Consider the following 25,563-nt stretch of genomic DNA (forward strand, 5'->3'; position numbering starts at 1 on the left):
TCTTTGAAAGAAAAATTTAAACTGATTTTGTACAAAATTCAATACAATTCAAACATGATTAAAAATGTTCATCTGGTGTTGGATACAGTAATTGAACTGTGAATTTGTAATTCTTTAAAAAAAAACCAAAAACAGTGAAACTAACTTGAAGAAGCCGTCTGAGTAGGACAGCAAAACTGTCAAGCAGGTTAGTTTCGATAATGTTTGTTTTTTAAAAAGAATTACAAATTCACAGTAGTATTAGTTTTGTCAACTAGCTTTTTGAAACCAATCATCGATTCTAGAAAAGTGTATGATGGATGGAGTCATGTTTTTGATTACTTACAAAAGGTTTTTGACTCTTTTACCAAAACACAAACCTAGCAAGAATAACATCTTTCAGGAAATATTGTTTTACAACAATTAACTCTCAATTTCAAAGTACACAAAGTTAACGCACTCCAACCAAAAAAAAAAATTGTTAACCAAACTCATGGGAAAGGAAATAATTGTCTTTTTGTTTAAACTTTATATTTTCTACTGTAAAGATCTGTGTTTGTCAATTTAACACGCACAACGCACTAAAGAATAGATTGGTTTAAACACATCAAGTGTCATAAATGTTGTACATGGAAGATTATACAGATTTCATTCATTAATGTATACATAGTCAACTCTTCCCTACAGTTATAACTTGTGTCGTTTAAGCACGGTTCTGTTAAGATCAACCTTACCTTGCTTCAAGGCTTAAAAACTGCAAGCAAATCAATTTTTTAGGTGTGCAATAAAGTTTAAAAGTACTGAGACAAACTCTAGACCCCAAAACCCCTTTGGCAACATTTCTCTTAATTTAAGAGTGACCAAATGATGTCTGTAAAACATTAATGTCTTTTGGTAACCAGGTTGAATGTTCAGTTCCTATGAGATGTGAACTTAATACTCAAACTGGAATAAATATCGGTACTTGGTATTAAAAAGCGTGATTATTAAGCCCAAGACAATGGCAGGAATTAAAAGGTTAATAGCTGCTACTTCATTTCATGTTTGTAGACTTCCTCCCTAATGCCTGCTGCCTCGGCAAGGACTCTCTGATCTCCTACAGATCTTGCCGATTTTGTCTAGTTTTTTGTTCATTTATTGTCTGGTATTTTTATAGTACACTGTCACTTTTAAGATTGGTTTCTTCACTCAAATAGTTACATTTTCAAAGCAATGCATGACAAGACATGATGTCATCATGCTATATGCTATATTGTATTATTATTATGCTATTGTGTGAGTGTGTATGTGAATACTGTTGCATACTTTTACAGTTACCAGGTGGGTTAAACTCATTTGTTGACTATCCCACTATCCGATAGTTTTTAAAAAAATTTTCCATTTTATCATATTTTAAATTTTTATGTTTTATGTGACAAGCAAGACAGAGTGAATTGAATTGGTTTCATATCTCAAAACTACTGTACACTATATTAAGCATTCCTGTGAAACTTTGAATATCTGAAATTCCGTCACAAACTCATTCAAGTGGTGAAATACCTTACTCGTAAAACACCATGTTTTTATGAATAAAATACAACAAGCATTATTATTTAGTCATTGAAATGTTATACAGGTATTATTTTGTGGTATTATAATAATTCATTTATAAGAGTTTCAAGGACAGACAAAGGTGTTCTTCAACAACAACACCAATGGTATGCAATAATAATTTAACAAAGCTTTAATAAAAAATAAAATTGAAATTGGTGCTGTTTTTTTCTTCATCTGAGTATTTTTATCCAAGTCTTCTCTCAAACAAAGGATCAAGGTGTTCTAAAAATAAATATTGCACTACGTCACAATCACCATGGCAACTAAGACAGAGTAATGAGCAGAATACGTTTGTGTAATTTTTGTACTATCATAATTTGTTCATATTATAAGTGGGGTTGTAAACTTTTATTTTAAATGCCAGCCTCAGTTCAAATTTTGACAAATTGTATATTGCAAACGAGACAGACGATAAACAAAATTATATTGTTTCATTTTGAATACTGTACCGTGCAGTATAAATTATAAAACATCAAAATATACATTCATTGTAGACATGCCTTTAAACTAGCTGGTTAGAATAATAACTGTATACCCTATTTGATGTCTAGCACAGCTTGAGCAAATAAATTTAATATCTAACTGTTCATACATGAAACATAGTGAAGAGCCAACATGAATGCATTAATATAGTAGCTTTGCTAAGGTATGTTTTTAAAGCTCTGTCTACACTAATAAAAGTGTGATGTGCCCAAATATGGTAGTGATATGGTCAAATATGGTAGTGATATGATATCATCATGTCCATATATGGGCACATCACATTTTTTTTGTCACAAAGTTTGATAGTGTAGAAATACATGTAGTGTTAATGCTAATATTCTTGTATTCGTTGAATACCAAGGTTCCACAGATTGACGGATACTATTTATCTCAAGATCATGAGAAAAATAGTAATAAAATTATTGCATTTTTTTTCTTTTTGTGTCCCAGAGTTAAGTATAGTACTAAATACAAATCTCTAGAGATGCGGATCAATGCATTGGTCCTGTAGAGTCTAACTGTGAATTTGATTAAAAGAGATGGAGTCATGTTGGGAGCGACGCTACGTTACCACGTGGCATTGAGATTTGCTAGCAATTATTAACTATTGTTATGAATGGGATAGTTAGTTGTACAGTAAAGTCCATAATAAACCTAAAATACTACTACTACTGTACTGTGTATAGGCTATAGCAGTATTTTAACAACATATTGGTTAAGGAATTCTGGTTTACTGTTCTCTTACTTGCAAGTTCGTATCAATCGTCAATCAATCAATTCGCATTTTCTTCAAACCTTTTGGTATTTTTAATGTGGAGTTCTATGTTCTCTCACAACTCTCACTTGTCCCCATTTGACTTTTGTGTTAATTTCACACACTACTGTACTCACCTGATATCTGGAGATCTTCATAACTAAGTCATGAGAAATATGAAATAAGTATGCTACCTTGAACCTAAGTTTGATGTTCAATATAGATAAGTGCACCAACCCTGTTCTCAGGTTGTCATTATTATTGAATGAGTCTTGCTTATTTTAGATGGATAATCATGTGGAAATGTAGAATGGTAGTTGAAAAGCTTGTTTTGTAATCCCAAGTTCCGGGGTTCAATTCTGAAACACAGTAGTAGTATACAGTAACTGGGACATTTCTCCTGATCACTATCACTAATTAAATACAAAGTCTTAGAAGTCAGTTTTAGAAATTGTATATGGAATTCACATTTGTACCACTCAATAATAATAAACATGAAATCCCTCTTTCCCAAAATGGCACTGAATCGGATCTAATTATTTTTCCAAACATCAATTTTGTCGTTTTCCACTCATTTCTGTCACGACACCATCTGTTTGACTGTATAGTGTGTTTGACTACTGCAAACCAGTAATGAGTATGTTTATAAATATTTAAGTTTTTACAAACCTCATTACATCAGTCAAATGTAACAGTATGTACTGAATGTTGCAGGTTAACTAAACTGGTACACTAATGTTTATTTACAGGCATCATATTGTTCAATATGACATCAAAGTTTGAAAGTTCACTTTTTTTAATCAATTATCGTACAACATTAAGTATGTACTTAATGACTAAGCTGATCATTTGTAGCAGACTAAGTAGCGTACTTTACTCTGTGTTTTAGGCATTAAACATTACTTTTAATAAAACCAAACATACAGTGTAGAGCAATATAACAATCTAGGACAATATTGTATGTTCCAGGTGAATTGAATGTAGTTAACCCCTTGGCCTTTTCAGAAATTCTGATAATCAGAATGTGTTTTTGTAAAGATACAAGAAAAGTCTGGTTTTAAAAAAGTTTCTGGTTTTCAGGGATATAAATCTGGTATTGGGAGAGTAGAGCTATGTACTGTATAGAGAATACTCAAATATACTGTCTGTACAGAGTGTACCTTTCCAAATTTTGCTTCCTGTTAAAACTACCAAATGTTTCAAGACTTTTGTACCAATATTTGTTGTTTCTAGATTGTCCCATTTACTGATCAAATTGATTAATGTATAACAAGTTATCAACTGTTATTAATTTGTATCCATTTGTTGAAATCCACAATGACAATATACATGAGTTAGTATGAAGTGTATGACCTTTAACCTCATTTCATTAACCCAATTTGTAATGAAACCCATTTTATTAAGTTGCTTTAGATAAATTAAAAGAAGTATTGAATTTGTTCAACTATTAATGTACATAAAAATTGGTTTGGAGTACCATAGAGATATTTTAATTTCTCTACTACTATTCTGTACAGTAGTGTTGTTCAAATTGTGAAGCTGATTGGAAGGTTGTTAATATTTTGTACATCTTCGTTGTCTCATGTGTCATGAGTACGCTATGCTTTAACGCACCCTTTGTCCGACCTCATCGATGTGAAAATGTCAACTACAAACACCATCTTATGTTACCTATTTCATGACAATTAATCTTCATATGCATGAACTACAATTTAAACCTGATCAATTGATTTCAAACAATTTGAAGATCTTTCTTAGATGTATAATTGATTATTACTACTACGCCTCGATGCCACGCTCTCACGTCTAACTGTTCAAATAGATATTCCTCATTTACGATTCCTTTGTCCATTTGATTTTCCTCGTCAATGTTTTAATTATTATGATAAATTAGACAGCATAATAGATGAGGAGAATGGCGCGTGTTCTGCATATTTAAATTACGTGCTCAAACCTAGTGATGCGTTTAATGTTTTTCTTTTATATTATGGTCGATTGATATCATAATTATTGCTCTGGGCTTGTATCAGAACTTACATGCTTAATTTATATTTTTCTATTAAGCATTAATAAGGAATTTTTATAAATATTTTAACTTTATTTTACAGAAAAATTTTACAGATTGTATGTACAGTATGTGTCGAGGTTACCTTAATTTATGTTCAAGAATTTTACACAAGCATGCAATAAAAATGTCGTTTTTTGTTTTTGTTTTTTTAGGAGCGACAAAAGAAATAGGATCAGCACTGACGAGGATGTGCATGAGACATAAATCAATTGAAATTAAACTCAAGTCTTTTACTGCGTAAGTTTCATCATTGTATCTTTTGACATGGTACAGTACCATGGTAGTCCACATGTTCAAATCATGAACAATACCCAAGTAAAATGGGGCAAACAGCTACATCAGAGGAAATATGAAATACAAAGTGAATTTACAAGATTTAAAAATGTTACTGATGAATATGGTGATGACATGAAAGATGAACATGAATATTGTGAATATAAGTAAAGTGTTGTTGACACCACAAAATAGAAAAAAAAACATCAGCTACTGAGCTAGATCGTTGATGAAAATAGAATTTTTAAAGAAAGGGTTTTAGGCAGTAATTGGTGATTTAATATACTGTTTGCTGAAACACATAAAACAGTTTTCAGTAAGGAACTTTAATGACCTCTGTGACCCAAGTTCATTCCAATGCCTCCATCCAGATGGCTACAATCCTACAGATCTTATTCTCAATGAAGATAAATTTATATTTTAACTTGACAAATTAATGTACTTGATCAAGTTCAACGACTTTTGAATTCAATGTCAATCCAATTTAAATGTTTTTGAATTACCCTTGAAATGTTCTCCCAGAAGTTATTATTAACCATACCATAGAGAGTTGCACTATATTAAGGGGTAGGCTTGTTTTCTTACACTATCAAAGAAGTTTGACAAAAGAAAGTGTGATGTGCCCAAATATGGGCACATCACATTTTTTGTCACATAAAGTTTGATAGTGTAGACAGAGCTTTAGTGTGGGTCTTCTTTTCATTGGGCGAACATAGTTTGAGAGATATAACCTTACCACATCCCTGCACACATACACAGGTCTGTAATAATGACCTTATTTGGAGTATAAACATGTCTGCCACAGTGTATTTCAGTATTACAAAAATAAAGAGCTGCATTTCAGTAAATATACAAAGTCTTAATAAATTTACCTCAATAAAAATATACTGCTGCCTTGGTAAAGTTAAATACAAGCCTTGTATTCAGCTTGGGTGAAAACGTAGGTGGATAATCATTAGAAGCTTGTTGGACTTGGCATTATGTATTAATTAAGGTGCCCAGTTCCTTTCCATGCCACATCCCTAGTATTTTTTCAATTAGGTACTCATGTAGCTAAGTGAACTTATCGCGAATTGAACCCGAGTCTGTCGGTGTAGTGGTCAAGTGTCCTAAATCAAACATAATTTACTTATTTTTATGTCATAGGTCTTTAATGGATTGTTTAGTTTTTCCACTCCAAGAAAAGATAGAAGATTGGAAGAAGATTACGACACAGTTGGATAAAGATCATGCTAAAGGTTTCTTTCTCATTTAATCCCTTAATCCAGATTTAATCTCTTAATTCCTATTACATTCCTTAAACTAAGGACAGAAATATGATTTAATATTGCTGTGATACATAGGCAAAGGACCAATCCTGTACCTCTCTCTTTACCAATCCTGTGCCTTTAAAGTTACAAATTATTTGTTGTTTAGAATATAAGAAAGCAAGACAAGAGATTAAGAAGAAATCATCAGATACCATCAGACTTCAAAAGAAAGCTAAGAAGGGTATGTATACTTTGATGATTATTTTTCTTTTGTAATTTAGAGAAAGATAAATAGAAAGCTATGAAATGCAACATTAGAGTTTGGTTGATTTTTGCCGAAACCGAAGCAAACTGTAAAATATCAACATGCTATCGATGTTTCTACTTTTAAAAGATATATACCAAGATATATTATTATACTAAAGATGTACTAAACTCCTGAACTGGTGTTAAATTGAAAATTAATGACAACAATCCATAAACGAAAGTGTACATGTGTAAGAATTAGCAAAGTGTCACATTGAAATCCCAGTACAATACTTACAACAGCTATAAAAATGTCAATAAGTACCTCCCTGATTCTAACTCCAAATTGCACAACAACATGTTGAATGGATAACATATTAAAAATAGTTTTAATATTTATAAGAAAGTTAAATATGAGGTAAATATTATTGCTTTGAACAATTAATGTCCCATTGTTTTACTTTCCATCTAGCAATTAGACTAACATATTAGTTGAGACTGCGTTATGTTTAGAAATTAATACTCGTACAGAAGGGAGGTGGTCAGAATTTCATACACAAATTTACATTTACACTAATCTTCCTTTCACAAATTTAGTTGTCTTCCAATACTGTACATTCGTTTTCCTTCTTTAACCCCTCCCACTTTAAATACAATGCTGTATTTCCCACCTTGCTATGTTGATTATGAACATCAGCCATCTCTCAATGTCATGTTTTTGTAATGTCAATTACGCCCAAGTCATATAAGACCAGTAGTACTTCCTATGTATGCGTTCATACCCTTCCTGTATTGTCCAACCTTGGATTGCTATCTCAATCTATTATGTTACTGACATAAGTGCCAATATAGCATTCACATAGTGGAGTTGGGGAGAGAATACAAAATTTGTCAGCTGCTTCATTATTCACTACATTATTATAAACATTTGTTTTAAATATTGGCAAATAAATTGGGAGACAATCTTGTCAAACCTCAATAAATTGTTATAGAAAATTATATTTGACACAAAACAACAAGCTACATAAAATAATTGATTCGCTATCTTCTAACAGCACATTCAGAGAAAGAAGACTGAGTTTACTCTACCAGACTCAAGTTAAACAATAGGCAGCATTTTAAAGTTAGTCATGGACTAAACCCAGTACTGGAATAAATCCAGATTTAGGGTTATATTTAGCTTTATTTTGTGAATATATGCCATAGTTTATTTATTGTAACATTTTGAATGTTTATTTAACCTGAATATTTCAATCTGTAACTTTTCAACTTGTTTTTTTTATACCAATTGTCCCACCTTTGTTTTTAATTGTCTATTATACTGTAAACTGTTTATGTGCTATCTCTTTTAAGTATACAATAATCAGAATTATTGGTAGAAAGACCAATTGTTGTCGTTTAAACCGGAAGCTGAGTAATATCTTTAATTGCAACTCCCTCGGAATTGTTATCATTATTGGAAAGTTCGCAATCTGGAACCATTCCAGTATTTTGTTATACAAGTTGCTATCTAAGCTGTTTCCTTGATGTTCCGGGACAATTAGATCAATTGTTCTTTCCTTCAGAATTTCCCTAAAAAATATCAATTTTGAAACTTGAATTTTAAAATATGTTATAATTTCTATAGTACATTCATTGGACACTCATTCCTATGGTAACAACATACAGAAAACATAAATAATGTAGGCCTACAATCATGGACCTATAATAGGTCCATGCTACAACAAATCATAGTCAACTATTGACTATGAATAAATGTAGTACTGTTTATGAATGTTAATTTTATGCACTCGTTTATTTGGCTAAATTTGCAGCAGATAAAGAGGATGTGAAGATAAACAATGAAGTACTAAGTACGTATAAAGTAAACAAAATGCAGGATCTCGCTTTCATCATGGAAGAATTAGTTTATTAAATCCCTCCTTGCTTTCATTAAGCTACTATTTGTTTGTTACATTATCTTGACCAAAATGCATGGTTACATTTCTGATTTATTTACATTACTTTATACAAAAAATTACTTTCTTCTAAAAAATAGTACAAGCATTTTTGTTGCTTTTAATGGAATTTCATAAGTCTTTTTAGACTTGCTTAAATTGTGAATCTGGTAGATTTGTGATCACCTTCCTTTAAAGCATAAATGGGCAGGGTCAAATCCTTATTGGGTTACATTTTCACATCCAACCCCATGCACTTTATTTATGCTATTATAAAGAAATGAATAATTTTTCATTTAATTTTAGTTTTTAGTTTGATTTTGTCAAATTTAATATAAAATATAATGATATAATATATTGAAATATTATAACTTTTCTTTAACATTATTCTTACAGTTCCATGTGCACAGTTTTATGTGTACTGTGTTTTTATCAACCCATGTTTTCCCATCTACTCTCCATTCAATATCACTCATCTGGTTTATACCTATATCACCATTATCACCCATTCATATCATTTATGTAAACCCATAGTATGTACATCATCCATTCTATTACCATTCCTAGCCTGTAGCCAGGGAAGTTCTGAGGGTGCAAACTAGAGATCAGCATTGAAAGTGTCGCTTTTGCCCCTTTTGTGGAAAAACGAACCATTCTGTAAAAATCCTAGCTACAGGCTTGCCATTCACTCATGAATCATTTTTCTTTTCAATCTTTTTTTGATCATGTTTCAAAAACATTTTCTTTTTTATTAATAAGATATTGTCTCTTATTCTACAGATACAGTGGATATTACATTTATGATTTGTCTCTTATTCCACATATAGAATGGATATTACATTATGATTTGTCTCTTATTCCACATATACAATGGGTAGTACATTTATAATTTTTCTCTTATTCTACAGATACAGTGGGTATTACATTATAATTTGTCTCTTGTTCTACAGGTAAGATGGATGTTCAATATAAACTTGACAGTGCAATGCAAGAAGTAACAGATAAATATCTACTATTGGAAGAAGCAGAAAAGTCGGCTGTACGGAACTGTCTGATAGAAGAAAGAGGGCGATATTGTACATTTGTCACACTCATTAAACCTGTTGTGGTATGTATTAAAGGGCGTGGCAGGTTTGGGCGTGGGGAGATCTTAGGGAGATGAAATAATGTTTGATAGTGTAGACAGAGCTAAAGCAGGCTTTTTACTAGACAGTAATATCAAGATGTTTAGTGCAGCCTTTGATACTCTACCACAATTGTGATCACTTTCAAAAATAATGAGTTGTTCCCTTAAAAAATAAACAATACTGTACTCCTCAACAGTTTTAAAGATCATTATTTGCCCCCAACAGAAATAAAGAACAATCTCAACAGCTTAAAGATCAATTTTTGCTCCTGTTCACACTCCCTGTCATCGCCTCTAACTCACTTTCCTCAACCTACTGATCTTTCAGGTCTGCACCTGACTTCCATAGTTTATTTGTCTAGCTGTACATTTCTAAACACCAGTCTTAATGTTTAAGTGAACAATCATAAGCATTGGCTTAAGATTTCAAGCTGTAAAATAGACTCCTAAACATTTACAATCTTTGAAATGTGTAATTTACAATTTGGTTTTTCCTCAAATTACCAACTCTATTACATTTGTTGTATTGAATTTCAATTTTATTTTATGAATATGTTTAATGCAGATATTTATGCATAAACTTGTTTGCAATATGGTTTAAATTTGTTACAGATTCCATTTATTATTAAACTATAAAAACATTGTTTATAATAATAATATTTCAGGGGTTTTTTGTTAATAGCAGGTTGCATAAAAGTGAAAATATTCATCTGTTAGTAGAATTTCTATCTGCCTATAAATAATGTATTACCTTTAAAGAGTTATAATCCACTTAAAGTTACCTGCTGTTAAAATTGTATTACCCTCTTTACAGAATATTAATAACAAAACCCTGGTATTTAAACACATTTTAAAAATTCAAGGGAGGCCGCCATTATTATTTTTACTATAAAAATGGACAACATGAAATATATATGTTTTAACACTAAGTTCAACCCATATTCAGAGGACAACCCTAACCCTAACCCATAAGGGGACACTTTTTGGGAAGGGGGACACTTGGGTCTTAAATGTATCCATTTCATAAGAGTTCTACCGTATATTTCTTTAATCTTCAGTAGTTTTTGAAACTTTACTTTTAATTTGTATGATTTTGTTTTGTTAATGGACACATTCAGGACCCAATGTGTTCCTCCTCCTCTAAAGTGTACCCTTATTAAGGCTGTTCCCTAATTAGTGGTTCAAGACCATATACTGTAGTGTTTCTTATTGTCCATTTTTACTGTTACATCTTTCTAATTCTTTTCAACGGTTACATCTTTCTAATTCTTTTCAACGGTTACATCTTTCTAATTCTTTTCAACGGTTACATCTTTCTAATTCTTTTCAACGGTTACATCTTTCTAATTCTTTTCAACGGTTACATCTTTCTAATTCTTTTCAACGGTTACATCTTTCTAATTCTTTTCAACGGCAACATTTATTTAATTTCAACCCCAGGATGAAGAATGTTCTATGTTAAGCGAGACTACTCACTTGTCCACCATTCTGGATGACATCATGGAACAGGTCAAAGATCCATTCACACTTCCAAAGGCCAGTGAGCAGGTCATTCTAGATGTCAAAGGTCAAGAAAATAAATGGTCTTTTCCTGTAAGTTTTTTTTAAACTTTTTGTTTCATTTTCATATAATTGTTTTATTCAAAAGAAAACTGATGGAGCTAATATGATTACTTTTATTGATTGATTTATTTTCACATGAATAGAAACTTTGGTCCTCGCAAACAATCACTGTACACAAGCCATAATTTTTCATGATAAAAATGATTAATTTTCAGACTCTACACAAATAGTTTTTTTTTTGTGTATTCCAACTCTGATAATACATATTGGTGTTCCATCATTTTTTTTTAAACTGTGTGGTGGTTATTTTTTTAATTTCAAGAGGAAAATGGATTTTTGTTATCCTTACCTACTGCTATTGTACAACAAAGGTTTTTTTTAGTTTTCTTTTATTGGATTTTTATTTTTCTTTTGGTTTCGGAAAAAACAATTTCAATATAAATCATATTTTATATTCATGAAAATTCATTTACACTACTATATCTTAATTTATACTATTGTGTCAATTATTATTGAATATTAATGAATATACTATAATAATAATTTATTAATAACCATTTAGTAATCATATACTAATAGTAAAAAATACATTAATAACAAAAATGGGAAAATAAGGCTTGAAACCTCAAACTAAAAAACTAAAATTGTGTAATGTGCCAATAACCCTACTTTGTTGATAACGGTTTAATATACAATCGCATTTTTCAAAAGACCTTTATGTATTTACAATCTGTATCTTACATTGTTGTATACAACAATGACTGATATTATTTGTTCAGCAAACATGTAAAAAATACCGACCTTTGATTGGCAGCGGTATCATGTGTACTACTATTCCTACCCACCTTTGATTGGCAGCGGTATCATGTGTACCATTCCGATACTTAACACAAACATTGCATGTCTGCTTGCTTGTTACTGCTTATTATATATTAACTTCTAACAAAGAATATACTATTAGTACCTGCTAACTTGTCTGTCTTCAACTTAGCGCTTGTTACTCAAATTAACTGGTTTTATTCCTGTTGGCCTTTAGCTCAACACGCCATCTTACAATGCTGTCTGTCCTTTCATTGTATATCGATTAGTGCAACATTCTTAGGTTTAACATGATTTAAATTGTTACGGTACTTACCTGGGAACAACATTAATATTCTGGGAACAACATTAATATCTGGGAACAACATTAATATCTGGGAACAACATTAATATCTGGGAACAACATTAATATCTGGACATTATTTCAAACAGACATGCATCCATTCTTCACAGCATTCTGTGATCATGATCTCCCCACTCTTTGTTCAACATGCCCCCACCCCTTGTTCCACATCTCCCCACCTTTTGTTCCACTCATCTCTCCCAACCTGTATTCTCACCTTTAACCATTCACATTTCCAACTATAAGTTAATCCACTGCATTTTGTTTCACTTGTTCGATGTGCAATAATTTATTAAAATGATTGGAATGTTTGTTTTGTTAATGTTTTCAATATACATTGATAGATGAATGTAATAGATAACATTATATACCTATAATACATTTTATATTATTAGAATAGATAGTAATCTTTATTCTGACAAATTAATACAATTATTATTAAACAACTAATTTCTAGACAACAGTAAGCTTATTACTTTGTTGAAATACCTGGTAATAATTAATTGTTTATAATGTCATTTGACACTTTGTCTCAGAATATTCAGTTAATTTAACAAACATAAAACAACAATATTTAAAACAAAAGTAGACATTTTAGAAATGATAATTTAGATGACGATTAGAACAAAAATTTAGGGCGACTGCAACCCATATCCAATTAAAGCGGGTGACACCTACCAAGATGCTACGCTCTGCCCTCATTAGTATAACAAGCTACTGGCCTGGAGAGTTAAGAAGAAACTTAAGTAGCAGTTTGGATACCTAAGCTGGGATCACTTACACCTTCTACTTGTTAGATAGGGTGGTTTATTAGTAGTAACTTAATTAAGTCTAGGCTAATTTCATCAAATGGAATTTGAACTGGTAGATAGTGAACTTTTAGAAATATCTGCTGCTTTTAAAGCATATAAATCCCTAGGTACTTTGTAGAATATTATCATAATTATTATAATAAGATTTACTGTGATATGGATATTTATTCATTTTCATCAGTTATACAACCAAACTAAGGTGGAAACATCCCACATTAAAGTCTGTTCACTATTTAGCATTCCAAGGTACAGTACTTGTAGAATACATCATAATTATTCTGTAAATATTTAAAGATTTTAAGATTTCAAATAAATGGATATTTATTCATTTGCATCAATTGTACAACCAAACTAAGGTGGAAAAATCCCACATTAAAGTCTATTCACTAGCATTAGCATTCATATGAGATTTATAATAATAAAGTGCATATTTACAAGCTAGGTTTATCCATGAGATGTTGACATTTAACGCAAATCTAAATAATTATTAACCAGAAAGAGCTTGAGGATGCATAAACTAGGGTCATTATATCAATTTACCATCTTATGTTGAATGGATTATTACAATGCCAACGTTGCTATGACATAAAATAAACCATTTGCTGGTTTGTTAATAGATCCTCTCCTTTGGGCTGGCTAAAATGTCTTTTGTGGAGAGGCTGATTTTGAGAATACATTTTTAAACAAATTTTAAGTTTTATATGGCGATTCATCATATTTTTTTACATGTCATACTTTTACTTTAAAAATACAAAAATGCCTGTTGATGGCACTCTAAAACTAGAGGAGTTAATTTTCATTTTTTTTAGAAGAGTCCATGAATGGATAAACTGATAATCTTTGAACACGTCCTCTAAATTCTTTAAACTTCATTTTGTGCTCCAGCAGTAAATTATTCCTAAAAACATTCCCAATTATCATTCTAATATATTTCAACATGGTGATGAGATACAAATGATGTACAGTATTACAGATTCATCTTTGAACGTGACCTTTGTCCTGGCGCCAATATAGCGACTATCTGGCTCCAGATACGCTTTCATTTTCTACTTATGGCGTTTCTAAACTCACAACATAATATACCAACTAAATATATTGTTTTTATTATGAAATAAACAAAATTGAAACTGAGTGTATTTAGTTTAATAATATACAGCAGAGTTTGGTTTCTTTTCAATCAAATTTAATTACTATCATATTAATAATTACCTGACTGCCCTTGTTATTATTTGTTAATACTTTAGTTTTTTACGTAACATGCATGGACCTTTTCCTTTTAACTTTCCCCTTCCCAAACCTGCAAATCTGCTGTACACAAATGTACTGTATGTAATACATTAAAAAATTATAATATTCCTAAAGGTCACATTATTAATGTGTAGTCAGTGGCACTGTATCTTGATAGTTGTTACTTGCTTACCACTTCAGCAATTCAAATCCTAACTTAACCACCAAGATTTTGATACATCGATGTGGGAGGCATTGGTGGGTTTAAAACCATATTGCTTGTATCCGTTAAGATACTTTCCTCTTTAAATTGCCCCGTCCTTTGGATGGGACATCCAGCTGTTGGTCTTGTAAATGTGCATGATTAAACTTGGTACACTATCAAAATAAGAGGCATGGGTGCCATATTGCTTCCACCCTTTAAGTAAGATACTTTCCTCTTTGGTCCTGTACATATACATTGCAAATGTGTATTATTAAACTTGGTGCACTAAGTATTTGTCCCCTAGTGTACTTATCCTCTACCAGACCCCAAGTGAGAACAGCCTTCTAAATGAGGAAGAAACAAACAGAAAATAAATGTTAGCACAAAGGTTTCTTGTGCTATGTGAATGTTTTGTTATCAGTTTTAATTCCCAATTTTATATTCAGGAAATAATGACCTTGGAAGGAAGCTTTTTTACTCATATTAATATTCCTGATGATATTAGTCATCAAGAACAATACTACAATCCCCAGGGTACAAAGAAATATATTTCATTATCTTCTGTTCATTCCAATATGCAGAAAATTTGTTGTATTTCAAGATCAAGGATTAACATTTTCAATTCTTTCTTTATTTCCATTCATCATACACAATCATAAGTATACATGAATAATCATAGTACATAAAGACAAAAAAAGAATGGAAAGGGGATTCTCTGAAGCACAAATTATTAAAAGTAGAAACTCCCTGTTACAAAACGGTATATATATATATAAATAGAATTATGAAAAAAGGCAAATAATTTAACTTAAATTATTACTTACACTACAGAATTGTGTTAACAATTTAAAGTAAATTAGACATTGCATTTTATTTTTAACAAAATACCTTTATTATTTTATATCCTACCAATATTTTTAATAGCAATTCCCCTTTTATTATGGTTACTGTAATATTTTTGTTTTAATAATATTTGTAAAATTGCAGTTTGTTGTGAATTGTACATTGTGCGTATCAGTAAATACATTGTCTTTTGTGATACCAAAATGTTCTTTATAAAGCAACACATCCTGCACGTTATCACACCTTTTAGTCGGCCGTTAGTGAGCTTTTCAATCTTTTGTGCAGACACCCCCTGGTTCACCTGTGGCATCAACAGGCTCTCGCAAGTCTAGCATGTGTAGTTTGAGCAGTATGGCCAGTTCAGATTCACGCTCCAGTGGCTCGGTAAACTCGCACTCACCAGGCAATCCGTTCAGGCACCGTAGTATGTCGCAGCCTGCGGCATCACCTCTACGTCTCTCTAGCGTCTCATCACAAGACTCGGGATTCATCTCGCAAGATATGCTGTTCCAGAGACCGGCCACACCCCCTCAGGAATCAGAATATCAGGTTGAAATATGAAACTCTCAATATCAATGTTGTAGGGTTGTTTTTGTTTTTTTTGTTTTTTTTTTTATAAATATTTTTTTTAGTGAAGCATGGACATGAATGAAAGGTAGAACTTAATTTTAGTTGTTTTTGTTTTTATTTTCTTTTTCTTGCATGATTTTGCATGCAAGTATTCTCATTTTATATCTTCATTTTCGTTTATCCATATTTTATTTTCATTTTCAATATGATTTATTTTATAATTTACTGTGAATGTGAACATTAATTTTATTATTTAATATAATTAACGTTTTATGACATTTAATAGGAACAATTAGTAAATTAAATAATTTTATTTGTTAATAAATTGATACCAAGAGATATTATCCAACATGGTTTTAATTTTACAATACATGATCAGGTCAAAGCTCACTACATAGGCTCATGGTTCAAAGAAATGGTTTTAACTAGTGTAAAAAGCCCTATAGATATAGCAATGAGGTTTACCTTCCATCTTAAAGTTCTTGGTTTAACTGTTGTTCAGCTCATCAAATGCGTTTACAGAATAGTACTACCTAAACATACAATTTTGGAAAATGCTGGTTGCATTTACATTCTCCTATAGTTGGTAGTGGTTACTAAAGAATGTAATAATGAAAACATTGCATAGTTCCATCCATGCTTAAGTAGAAAGTTTAGTAGATGCTTAAAATAATGAATAACCAATGAAGTGAATCTTGGTGCTAAGTAGAAACCATAACTATACTAACGATTATTATTCATTGCTGGTGTAATAATAAAACTGCATTTCTTTAATATTAAGTAAGAAGAAACTGGTATGCTAAAGTATCATATTTCATTTGCATTTTATTACGTAATTAGTGATGGAAATTACTATTTATAGTTATAAATTTTGGTTGTTATTACTTAGTATTTGTTTTGCCACATTCATAGGTGTACTAATAAATTATTTAGTTTAGTTAAACATGAATTGTAGATATTATGAAATACAGATCCTCCACTACTCAATGACTCTAATTAAAAATCAGTGGTGAAGATTATGATTTGCTGATAAAAAGCCCAAACTGATCAAAGTCACTAACTATAACATCGGTTCAAACATTAGTCTAGTTAGAGAGAGATCTGCATTTTAATTTGAAATAGAATAATATTTAAAAATGTCATTATAATGTTATTAACATTCTTTATTTTATTTTTTATAGACAATCCCCCAAAATGGAGATCAATCGTCAAGTGAGTGCAGTACACCTTCTTATGAATCGTTTCCCCCTCCTCCCCCCTCCTGGACCAGTTGGTCATCCAATAGTTCCCTCAACCAACAATCCATTCCCCTTCCTCCTCCCCCTGTCACTACCAGTCTTCCCGAGAAACATTTAGTGTCTAAAAGCAATGGTGTTGTGTTGTCACCTTGTCCTCCAATAGTTCCCGATTTCAACATGACACAAATCAACCAAGGTGAGTTCTGAGGTGGAAGACCAACTACTACAGCGCTAACCTTCTAATAACTATACAGTATAGCTATCTAATCATATTTAACATTACAATATATTCACTTAAACCATGGAGAAATAAGTTAGGACTTATTTCTCCATGCTTAAACTTAAATTAGCATTGTTTATCGGTATGGTCTTATCAACAACATATTGTATCAGCATTTTCATTGTCATCATCAAAATCATAATCTGTATACATACACACATATCATCACTATACCATCTTACAAAAAAATCATCTTTACCATAGTGAAAACATTACCACAGATCATGTACTGTAGGTCTACACTACTGTCACTCGCGTTGTACATGAATACAACAGAACATATATCAGTTTATAACATTATTAGACATAGTGTTGCATGTTCCTATAGTTTCTACAACATTAGTATTACACATAGTCTTTAGCCTTTCCACATCCTTTAGTTATTCTTCTAAACTACAGATATGTCCTGAACTAATACTAAATTGTAAAATTATCTGTGTAAAAAATTGTACAAATAGTTCCTCCTTTTCTTTTCTAGTATACCAGAATAAATTGTATACAGCTAATATTAGTAACTTCTGCAATCCCAGCACAGATATATTTATATCTCTACTAGAAATCTGTGTAACTTTGAAAACTGTGTTAGTAGGTGTAACACCTGCTAATAGCTAACATCTCAAGTTCAATCATTCCCACACTGGTCACATGTCCTTGGATACAAGCTCTACTATCTTTCTACATCATTACTAAAGTTACATATCTTAACAAATCTCTTTACATTCATTGGTAACTGATTACATCACCTTTATGATCTATCACCTAGCAACCACAACCCCTAGAGTGAATTGTAGTCTGCTAGATAATCTACAAATCCCGGTTGGATTAGCTAGATACTTTTTAGTGGTCGGGATTAATCAAGGGCGATAGACTGGATCTTAACCTCACCATTTAGATGACATTCACACGATGTTTTAGATTCCATTAGAAGATTCAGAATAGCAGTCAGGCTATACGGCAGCCACCTGTTAGCTTCTTTGCTTTTCTAATAGTATCTTTGCTACTCCTGTTTATATCAAATCCGCATGTTAAAACCCACCTCTACCATCTCCAACTGGGTTTGTGGGTATTCCACCCTCTTTAAATTACCCAAAGGAACAATTGTGACTTCTTAGTTGTCGCCGAGTCGTACTGAGTGAGTGAAAATAACTCCTTTTGTTACTCAACATTGCATGCAATTTAACACCTCACATTTTTCCTTTGCACACACAACTTTATTTTACATTTTTATTTAAATTTGATGTATTATACTAATGAATATGTATATTTATGTTTATTACAATGTATTTTGTTTATTTATTTTTTTGTATATTTTTTTTTCTCACTTAAATGTTATTTGAGCACAATATATAATTTATAATTGAATGAATATTATTAGGGATCAAAAGTCAAAAGTCAAAATTATTTCACTGCACTGCAGTTACTGCAGTAACTAAATTGTGTTTACTTTTTAACCTGTAACCATGCATACTGTTTATTGCAGTTACTGCCTACATTGAAACAATACATTGCTGCAGTAAAAAAATGTAGCTACTGCAGTAACTGCAGTAGAATAATTTTGACATGATCCCTTTAGGAGAAGAAAATGCTGTGAATTTAGAAAATTGGGAAGGGAGGCAAAGAATGTTTTTTATAGAATGCATGAAATTGTAATTAATTATATACTCAATTTTTTGTCTTTTGCTTTATGTTTTGTTTTTATCGTAAATATAATTGTCAATATTTTCCCCTGTTGTATGTACTCCTCTCTAACCTATGTATTAAACCTTAATTCCTCTTGATACATTGCAATTGAATATTCTCTTATTGTAAGCATCACTGAATGTTTGCTATTTGTTTCCTCCACTGAATGCAGCTGCTGCCGTTGTGGGCCTATCAGATCCTATGTATGATGAGTTATCCGATTCTTCCCCTAATGAGTTTAGTAACAGTAAGTGCTTTCTGAATGAAATTGCATTCATCAAAAATCAAAGTGTGTTGTCTGTCGCCCTCGTCTTCAAAATGCTGTAAAAAAGCTTGCTTTTTGTACTTTTCATGTGAATATTCTTTGGTGCCATTTTGATCATTTCTCAATGTTGGTGTTTGTCTTCTTTATCTTTTCATCCATTCTATTTTGCTATCTTTTCTGTAAAAGTTCTAATTAATTTTCTCACTATTTTATGTCAGAAAAAAATTCTAATTGGAATCAGATTATAAAATATATTAGTTTATAATTTAATATTTCATTCTGTTTATTTCAAATCACAAGGCTTTTTATTATATAGTTTCATTGGTTTACTAACAGTTAATTTTATTATTCATTTTGTTGTTTAAACTCAAATTAAAAATTTTTTTTTTTTTTAGTTGTGATTAATAATACTAATCAGTAATAATTACTTTTGCTTTATTTAAATAATGAAGTATATTCCATGGTATAATGTATTCAATTGTTTGAAGCTATTTGTTTGGCTTTTATGGTACACAATTTAGAAAAACTAATTTGAATTGTACTTGGCAGGAAGCTGCAATATGTGTTAATATAATGAAACAGAACAGAGATTTCATTTACAGTCAAATTTCTAGATGCTTCAGTTTTGCTACTGAAACCCATTTTAGTTACATGATGTACACACAGACCATTGCTTTTCACATTCATAAATAATGTTGGTTGTTTGTTATTTGATCTTTTTCGTTTGCTTTTCTTTATCATCTCATCTGCTCTGTCAACCTACATAAAAGCTCTGCATTCTATTGTCATTTTCTTTAATATCAACCTTGTGTGTCTTCTGTTCAAAGTATATGTTAAACATTAGTATGTTTTCCCATAGTGTGTTTTGATTCAAATTAATGTTTATTTAGCCCAGTACAATGTTTGCTTTTAATGTTATATTTGTATTTTATAGTTGTACCACAGCCTACTGGAAATGAGGGTCGACGACCTCCTGAGCATAGACGAACAAAAAGTGCTACACTACCACACAAAAAGGTTTCGCAGGTATTAGTTCATACTTACTTTTGGTTGCTTAATCCATGGACCTATAAATTGTATTACGCTTAATCCACAAAATCATACTATTTCATATATTTTAAACCCTGAACTCTGAAACATTTTCACACTCAATTGATATAGTATCTATGTAGACCATTTAACCCAAAAGAGGATACAATATTAAACATGTTCTATGTATTTTCAGCCTACATTACCAGTCACAGCAGACTTAGCTATGGCACTTGCCAGAGGTCTAGGCACCCACACACCAGGTCAACACTTAGCCAATGTACAGAATAGTCAGTTATCATTGCAGTCTAGTGGTTATGGTACACAGACTACAACACCATCTGCTTCGGATGACACCATTGCATCTGAAGGTAAGCTTTACTATACTACGAGTATGCATATTATTATGTTTTTACTTTTCCTTATCTACTTTACCCCTATAAACCTTCTAACTGGATCATTTTGAAAAGCAGTACTATGTTACTGAAAATGCAACCCAATCAAAAGAATAAATACCGTACAAGTATTTAATTTGTATTGTATTCACACAGAAAGTCAACATTTTTGACAGAGTAAAGCTCTGTATACTCTATCAAACTAGTTTGACAAAAATGCGCGATGTGCCCAAATATGGTAATGATATGATGTCATATTTTTTTGTCACATAAAGTTGGGTAGTGTAGACAGAGCTTAAGGCATATGTATATTAAATATAATATGTTGTATTAACATGAAACATAACACTTTTGTTGTTGCAGATTTTGACTACTACTCAATACAAGCCGATAAGCAGACGGATCTTATGTTTGAAAAACCATCAACGATTCCACGAAATGGTGACGTTAGCAACTCATATCAGCATACGTCTACTCCTCGGCGACCGGCATCCACGGCGGGACTTCCTTTTGCTTCTACGCCAATGAATAGTATGAACGCTAGACGAGCAGCTCCAAGTTACTGCACACTACGCCGAGGCAAACCACCGCCACCTGTTAGGAGAACTTCTCTAACAACAGCAAGCAGTCCACAAACAACACCAACTCATAAAACAGAAACGGTCTTTGATTATTCTGGTCAATTTAAAATGCCGATGCCAGTCGATCATACCCCGAACCCTCAGCACTCCCCGCCCAAGACCAGACCGTCAAACCTAGGGCGTAGTCAGAGTTTGCGGACTCCACAAGACTTAAAAGGCAACAATCGGCAGAGTTTGATGGAGAGTTTAAACGCAAAGCTTGCCCAGAGACAGTCTATGTTTGTTGGTACAGAACCTAGACATTCAACCCCACAACCAGCATCCAATCCACAGAAGACTTCTCAACCTCAGAGCCCTCCTCACGTAGCAGACCTTCAAAAGACACCAACTCCTGGCAGTTATATAATCCAACAGCAGTGTGCACCTCCGCAGTATGCACCCCCACCGGGTTATGGTAACCAATCCACTCCAACTAACTACCATCAGCAACAACATGCATCACATCAGCAACAGGCAGCGTATCAGCAACAGGCATCATATCAACAGCAGGCATCACATCAGCAACAGGCAGCGTATCAACAGCAGGCATCACATCAACAGCAGGCATCACATCAGCAACAGGCAGCGTATCAGCAACAGGCATCATATCAACAACAGACATCGTATCAACAACATGACCAGGGCCACCAACGCAGGCACAGTAGTATAGAGTCGACACAGTACTACCGTAGTATGCACATGGGGACGCTGAAAGAGCCGGACGAAGAAGACGAAGAAAAGCCAAGTGGTCTCCTATTAGAACTTCAAAAGGTCAAGCTTAGGTCAACTCATACTAATGATCGCTCTAAGCCACTCATATGAGAATAATTATGTAATATATAGATCAAATGAAAAGCTATACAAATTTTAATAAGTGCTCATAGTTACTAAGTTCCCTCTCTCTGATAGAAAACTTGTTGTCATAGCCATATAAACGCTACTAGAGGTTAAGTAATATCCAATGTGCATATATACTACTAAAGTCTCTCAGATGAAAAACTGAAATTAGGTATAAAAGGACTAGTCACTGCTCATAAGCACCTCCATTGGTGCAGTGTGACACAAAAGGAGAAAGTAATTGAAATTGGCTGAAGACTACACATGTTTCTACTCTCTGGAGTAATGGATGAAATTGCTATCTTATTCAAAACTTGAGTTGATAAATTTATCAAAACTTCAGCTTTGATTTCTCTCCGATAGTGTGCATCACATGCTGACAACAGTGCATTATTCACCATGTTATGATTCGATAGCATATGTGAATGGACATTTAAGAAAGAATGACTTTATCTAGATGATCCTCTAGTTGTAATATAATAACTCTATGGTCTATCACCAGTGAATACACGAGTGTGTTAATCATGAAGAAACCGTGTCTTCATGGTTAGATAAGATATGCGATTCTATATGAATTTTCTAGGTGCTATTGTGCTTTTTGTTATGACAAGCTATGCTGCGCAGAAAAGTACAAACAAGAAGAAATAGCAAGTGATACAGAATCATGGAAGAATTAGTTGATACTTAGCACTTGGCTAGAGTTGATACTTAGCACTTGGCTAGAGTTGATACTTAGCACAAGGATATGGATTTTCTAAACAACTCGACGAACAAATGAAGTACTTGTGATGTGATGTAAACAGCCGTTTATTATTACATCTTACCTGATGTGGTCAACATAGGTGTGTTGGTCGGGGGAGGGGGGTTGTTTGAGGGACTGTTTTGAACATTCGTTGGCTTAGGGAATGTTTTGAACATTCGTTGGGTGTGTGTTACCATCATTGCTGCCATCAACATCAGTGCATAGAAACATTTTATTTAATTTTTCAAAAACATACCAATGTTATATTTATGAGTACATTAATATATTGTACACATGCATATGTTATAGAAACAGTTTGTTTATTAGTATTATTTTTAGAAAAGTTGTGTACAAAAGGTGTGTATTTCTAAAGCTTGCTTATAAGAAAGACATTTTTAGTTTGAATTCGTTTACATTTTTGTTGATACGACATGTGCTATTATTTTGTTTTGTTTCCTGTAGACTAACTACACAGGCGCTAATGAGTATTGTTCCTGTAGACTAACTACACAGGCGCTAATGAGTATTGTTTCAGTAAGCAATAGTCTTAAGCTTGGTTCCCACTAGAGACGCAACGCAAGGACGCAACGTAAGTGATTTGGCCAATCACAGGCGATGTATTATTCGAGTGGCTTGTCATTGGCCAACTCGCTTGCGTTGCGCGTACGTCCTTGCTTTGCGTCTCTAGTGGGAACCAACCACGCTTTAGAGAATTTCTATTGAACTAGATGTATGTGTCTGTATATTTACTGGGTTATATCTTTAGATATTTTACATCTATTGCTATAAATGTAAAAAAGCTATTAGATAAAGATAGAGAAATAATCTATTATTAATTTTACTTTAAATAGAAATACTTTCATTGAAAAAAAAATGAATCTTTTAAAAACAAAAACAAAATTATGTTCTACAAATTGTTTATATTCCTTTTGAGATATTTATACTATAATTAACTGTTTTGTGTGTCTGTGTTTTAGTTCATATCTAACTAAATATCTCAAGTTAAACTAAACAAATTAGTCCTAGAGAAAACTCATATTCTTCGTGACTTGGATAGTTGGGTTGTTTTTCCAATTACCGGATTGTGTAGTAAAAAATACAATGCATTTATTTTAAATATGTATATATTATTATTGCCAAATGTGTTTCCATACGTATAGTCCTAATGTAACCTTAGTACATTTTATATTAAACATAGTATTACACTTTTATAAGTGGTTCTCTTTAAAAAGGTTACATTTATATAAAGGTTTATCTACCTGTTTTGCACTACGTTTTAATCAATGTAAGTACACTGTCAGTAAGTACGTAATTAAGACTGTGTCAAGCTTGGTTGTTCACACTAGGACGCAACGAAGGAGCGTACGCGCAACAAAGGAGCGTACGCGTAACGAATGTGCGTACGCGCAACCCTATCACAGTTCAGATGATCCACCATCGCGTTGTGATTGGTCAAATTAATTACGTTACGACCTAGTGAGAACCAAGCTTGATACATAAATAACGTAAGTGAAGTAAGTTTCTTTTCTTACATTCTGTCAGCAGCTTTAGGTTTATTTATTGATTTAAATTTTGTTTTAGTTTTGAAAACGATAACTAAAATCCTAGTGTGATTACCGTTAATATACGTAAACTATTCGCTATAGAGTTTATTATTATTTTCGTTCAGTTTTTTATTACTGAAATTGAAATACTGAAAACTATACCGACGTAACGTTTTCATTACGTATTTATGATGTAATTTTTCAGCATTACGTAATTATGACGTATTTTCGACGTTTTATAGGCTATATTAAATAAGATCATATAATTGTGAGCAACGTTTAAATCGCATCCTTAGTTCCAGTCATGATTCATAAGTAACGTAACCGTTTTATATTTCGCGTCAACATTTTGGTAAACGCGTTTGTGTCAATATTCGTTTGTGAAAGCGTTTGTTGTAGAAAAGTATTTATATAATGTTTGCACGTACATAGGTTGCTGTTGACTTGTGAATGAGCTTTGGTTCTGTTAGTGAACAAGCAATAATTACGTTTTGTACAATACATTAAAAGAAGGAAGTAAGTCACGTACAAGTCTTTTCTTTAAATTAATGTTTTATAAATGATTTCAAGATTATAAAATGTCCGTGCTTTTGGTTGATAAAATGGCGGACAACGTATGTAAAAACGTACAAAGCGTTTCAAAGATAACTGAAAACACAAGTTAAAGCAGCAGTGAAACATAGATACAAACAGCTGGGAAACCAGTGCCATAAACGGACAACATTGGAGATCTACAGATCCAAGATGAGTCGACATTTCAAGATACTGTGTACAACGAAAAGAGAAGATTGCTTCTTGGATCCATAATCAACTCAGTACCCACGATACTGATGCGTTCATCC

The 25,563-nt window shown here is 32.3% G+C and overlaps 1 protein-coding gene across 4 annotated transcripts in view; it reads left to right on the forward strand.

Annotated features, from left to right (window-relative positions):
• LOC144851124 (protein MTSS 2-like) overlaps nt 1-25,243 on the forward strand; it is a 42,981-nt gene extending 17,738 nt beyond the window's left edge. Inside the window, exons 4-15 of one of the 4 annotated variants that reach the window (XM_078708664.1) lie at nt 5,030-5,114; nt 6,297-6,388; nt 6,567-6,641; nt 8,461-8,499; nt 9,534-9,691; nt 11,150-11,302; nt 15,807-16,070; nt 17,273-17,525; nt 19,420-19,536; nt 20,489-20,580; nt 20,780-20,954; nt 21,342-25,243. In XM_078708664.1, the coding sequence (XP_078564790.1) occupies nt 5,030-5,114; nt 6,297-6,388; nt 6,567-6,641; nt 8,461-8,499; nt 9,534-9,691; nt 11,150-11,302; nt 15,807-16,070; nt 17,273-17,525; nt 19,420-19,536; nt 20,489-20,580; nt 20,780-20,954; nt 21,342-22,420 (2,582 nt within the window). In that variant the 3' untranslated portion in view covers nt 22,421-25,243. The remainder of the gene's footprint in view (nt 1-5,029; nt 5,115-6,296; nt 6,389-6,566; nt 6,642-8,460; nt 8,500-9,533; nt 9,692-11,149; nt 11,303-15,806; nt 16,071-17,272; nt 17,526-19,419; nt 19,537-20,488; nt 20,581-20,779; nt 20,955-21,341) is intronic. The other 3 variants (XM_078708665.1, XM_078708667.1, XM_078708666.1) reach the window with 3 other exon arrangements.
• Nucleotides 25,244-25,563: the final 320 nt, after the last annotated feature.

The sequence above is a fragment of the Antedon bifida genome, chromosome 8 (assembly GCF_963402885.1).
Source record: "Antedon bifida chromosome 8, ecAntBifi1.1, whole genome shotgun sequence".
In the NCBI taxonomy this organism is placed as follows: domain Eukaryota; kingdom Metazoa; phylum Echinodermata; class Crinoidea; order Comatulida; family Antedonidae; genus Antedon; species Antedon bifida.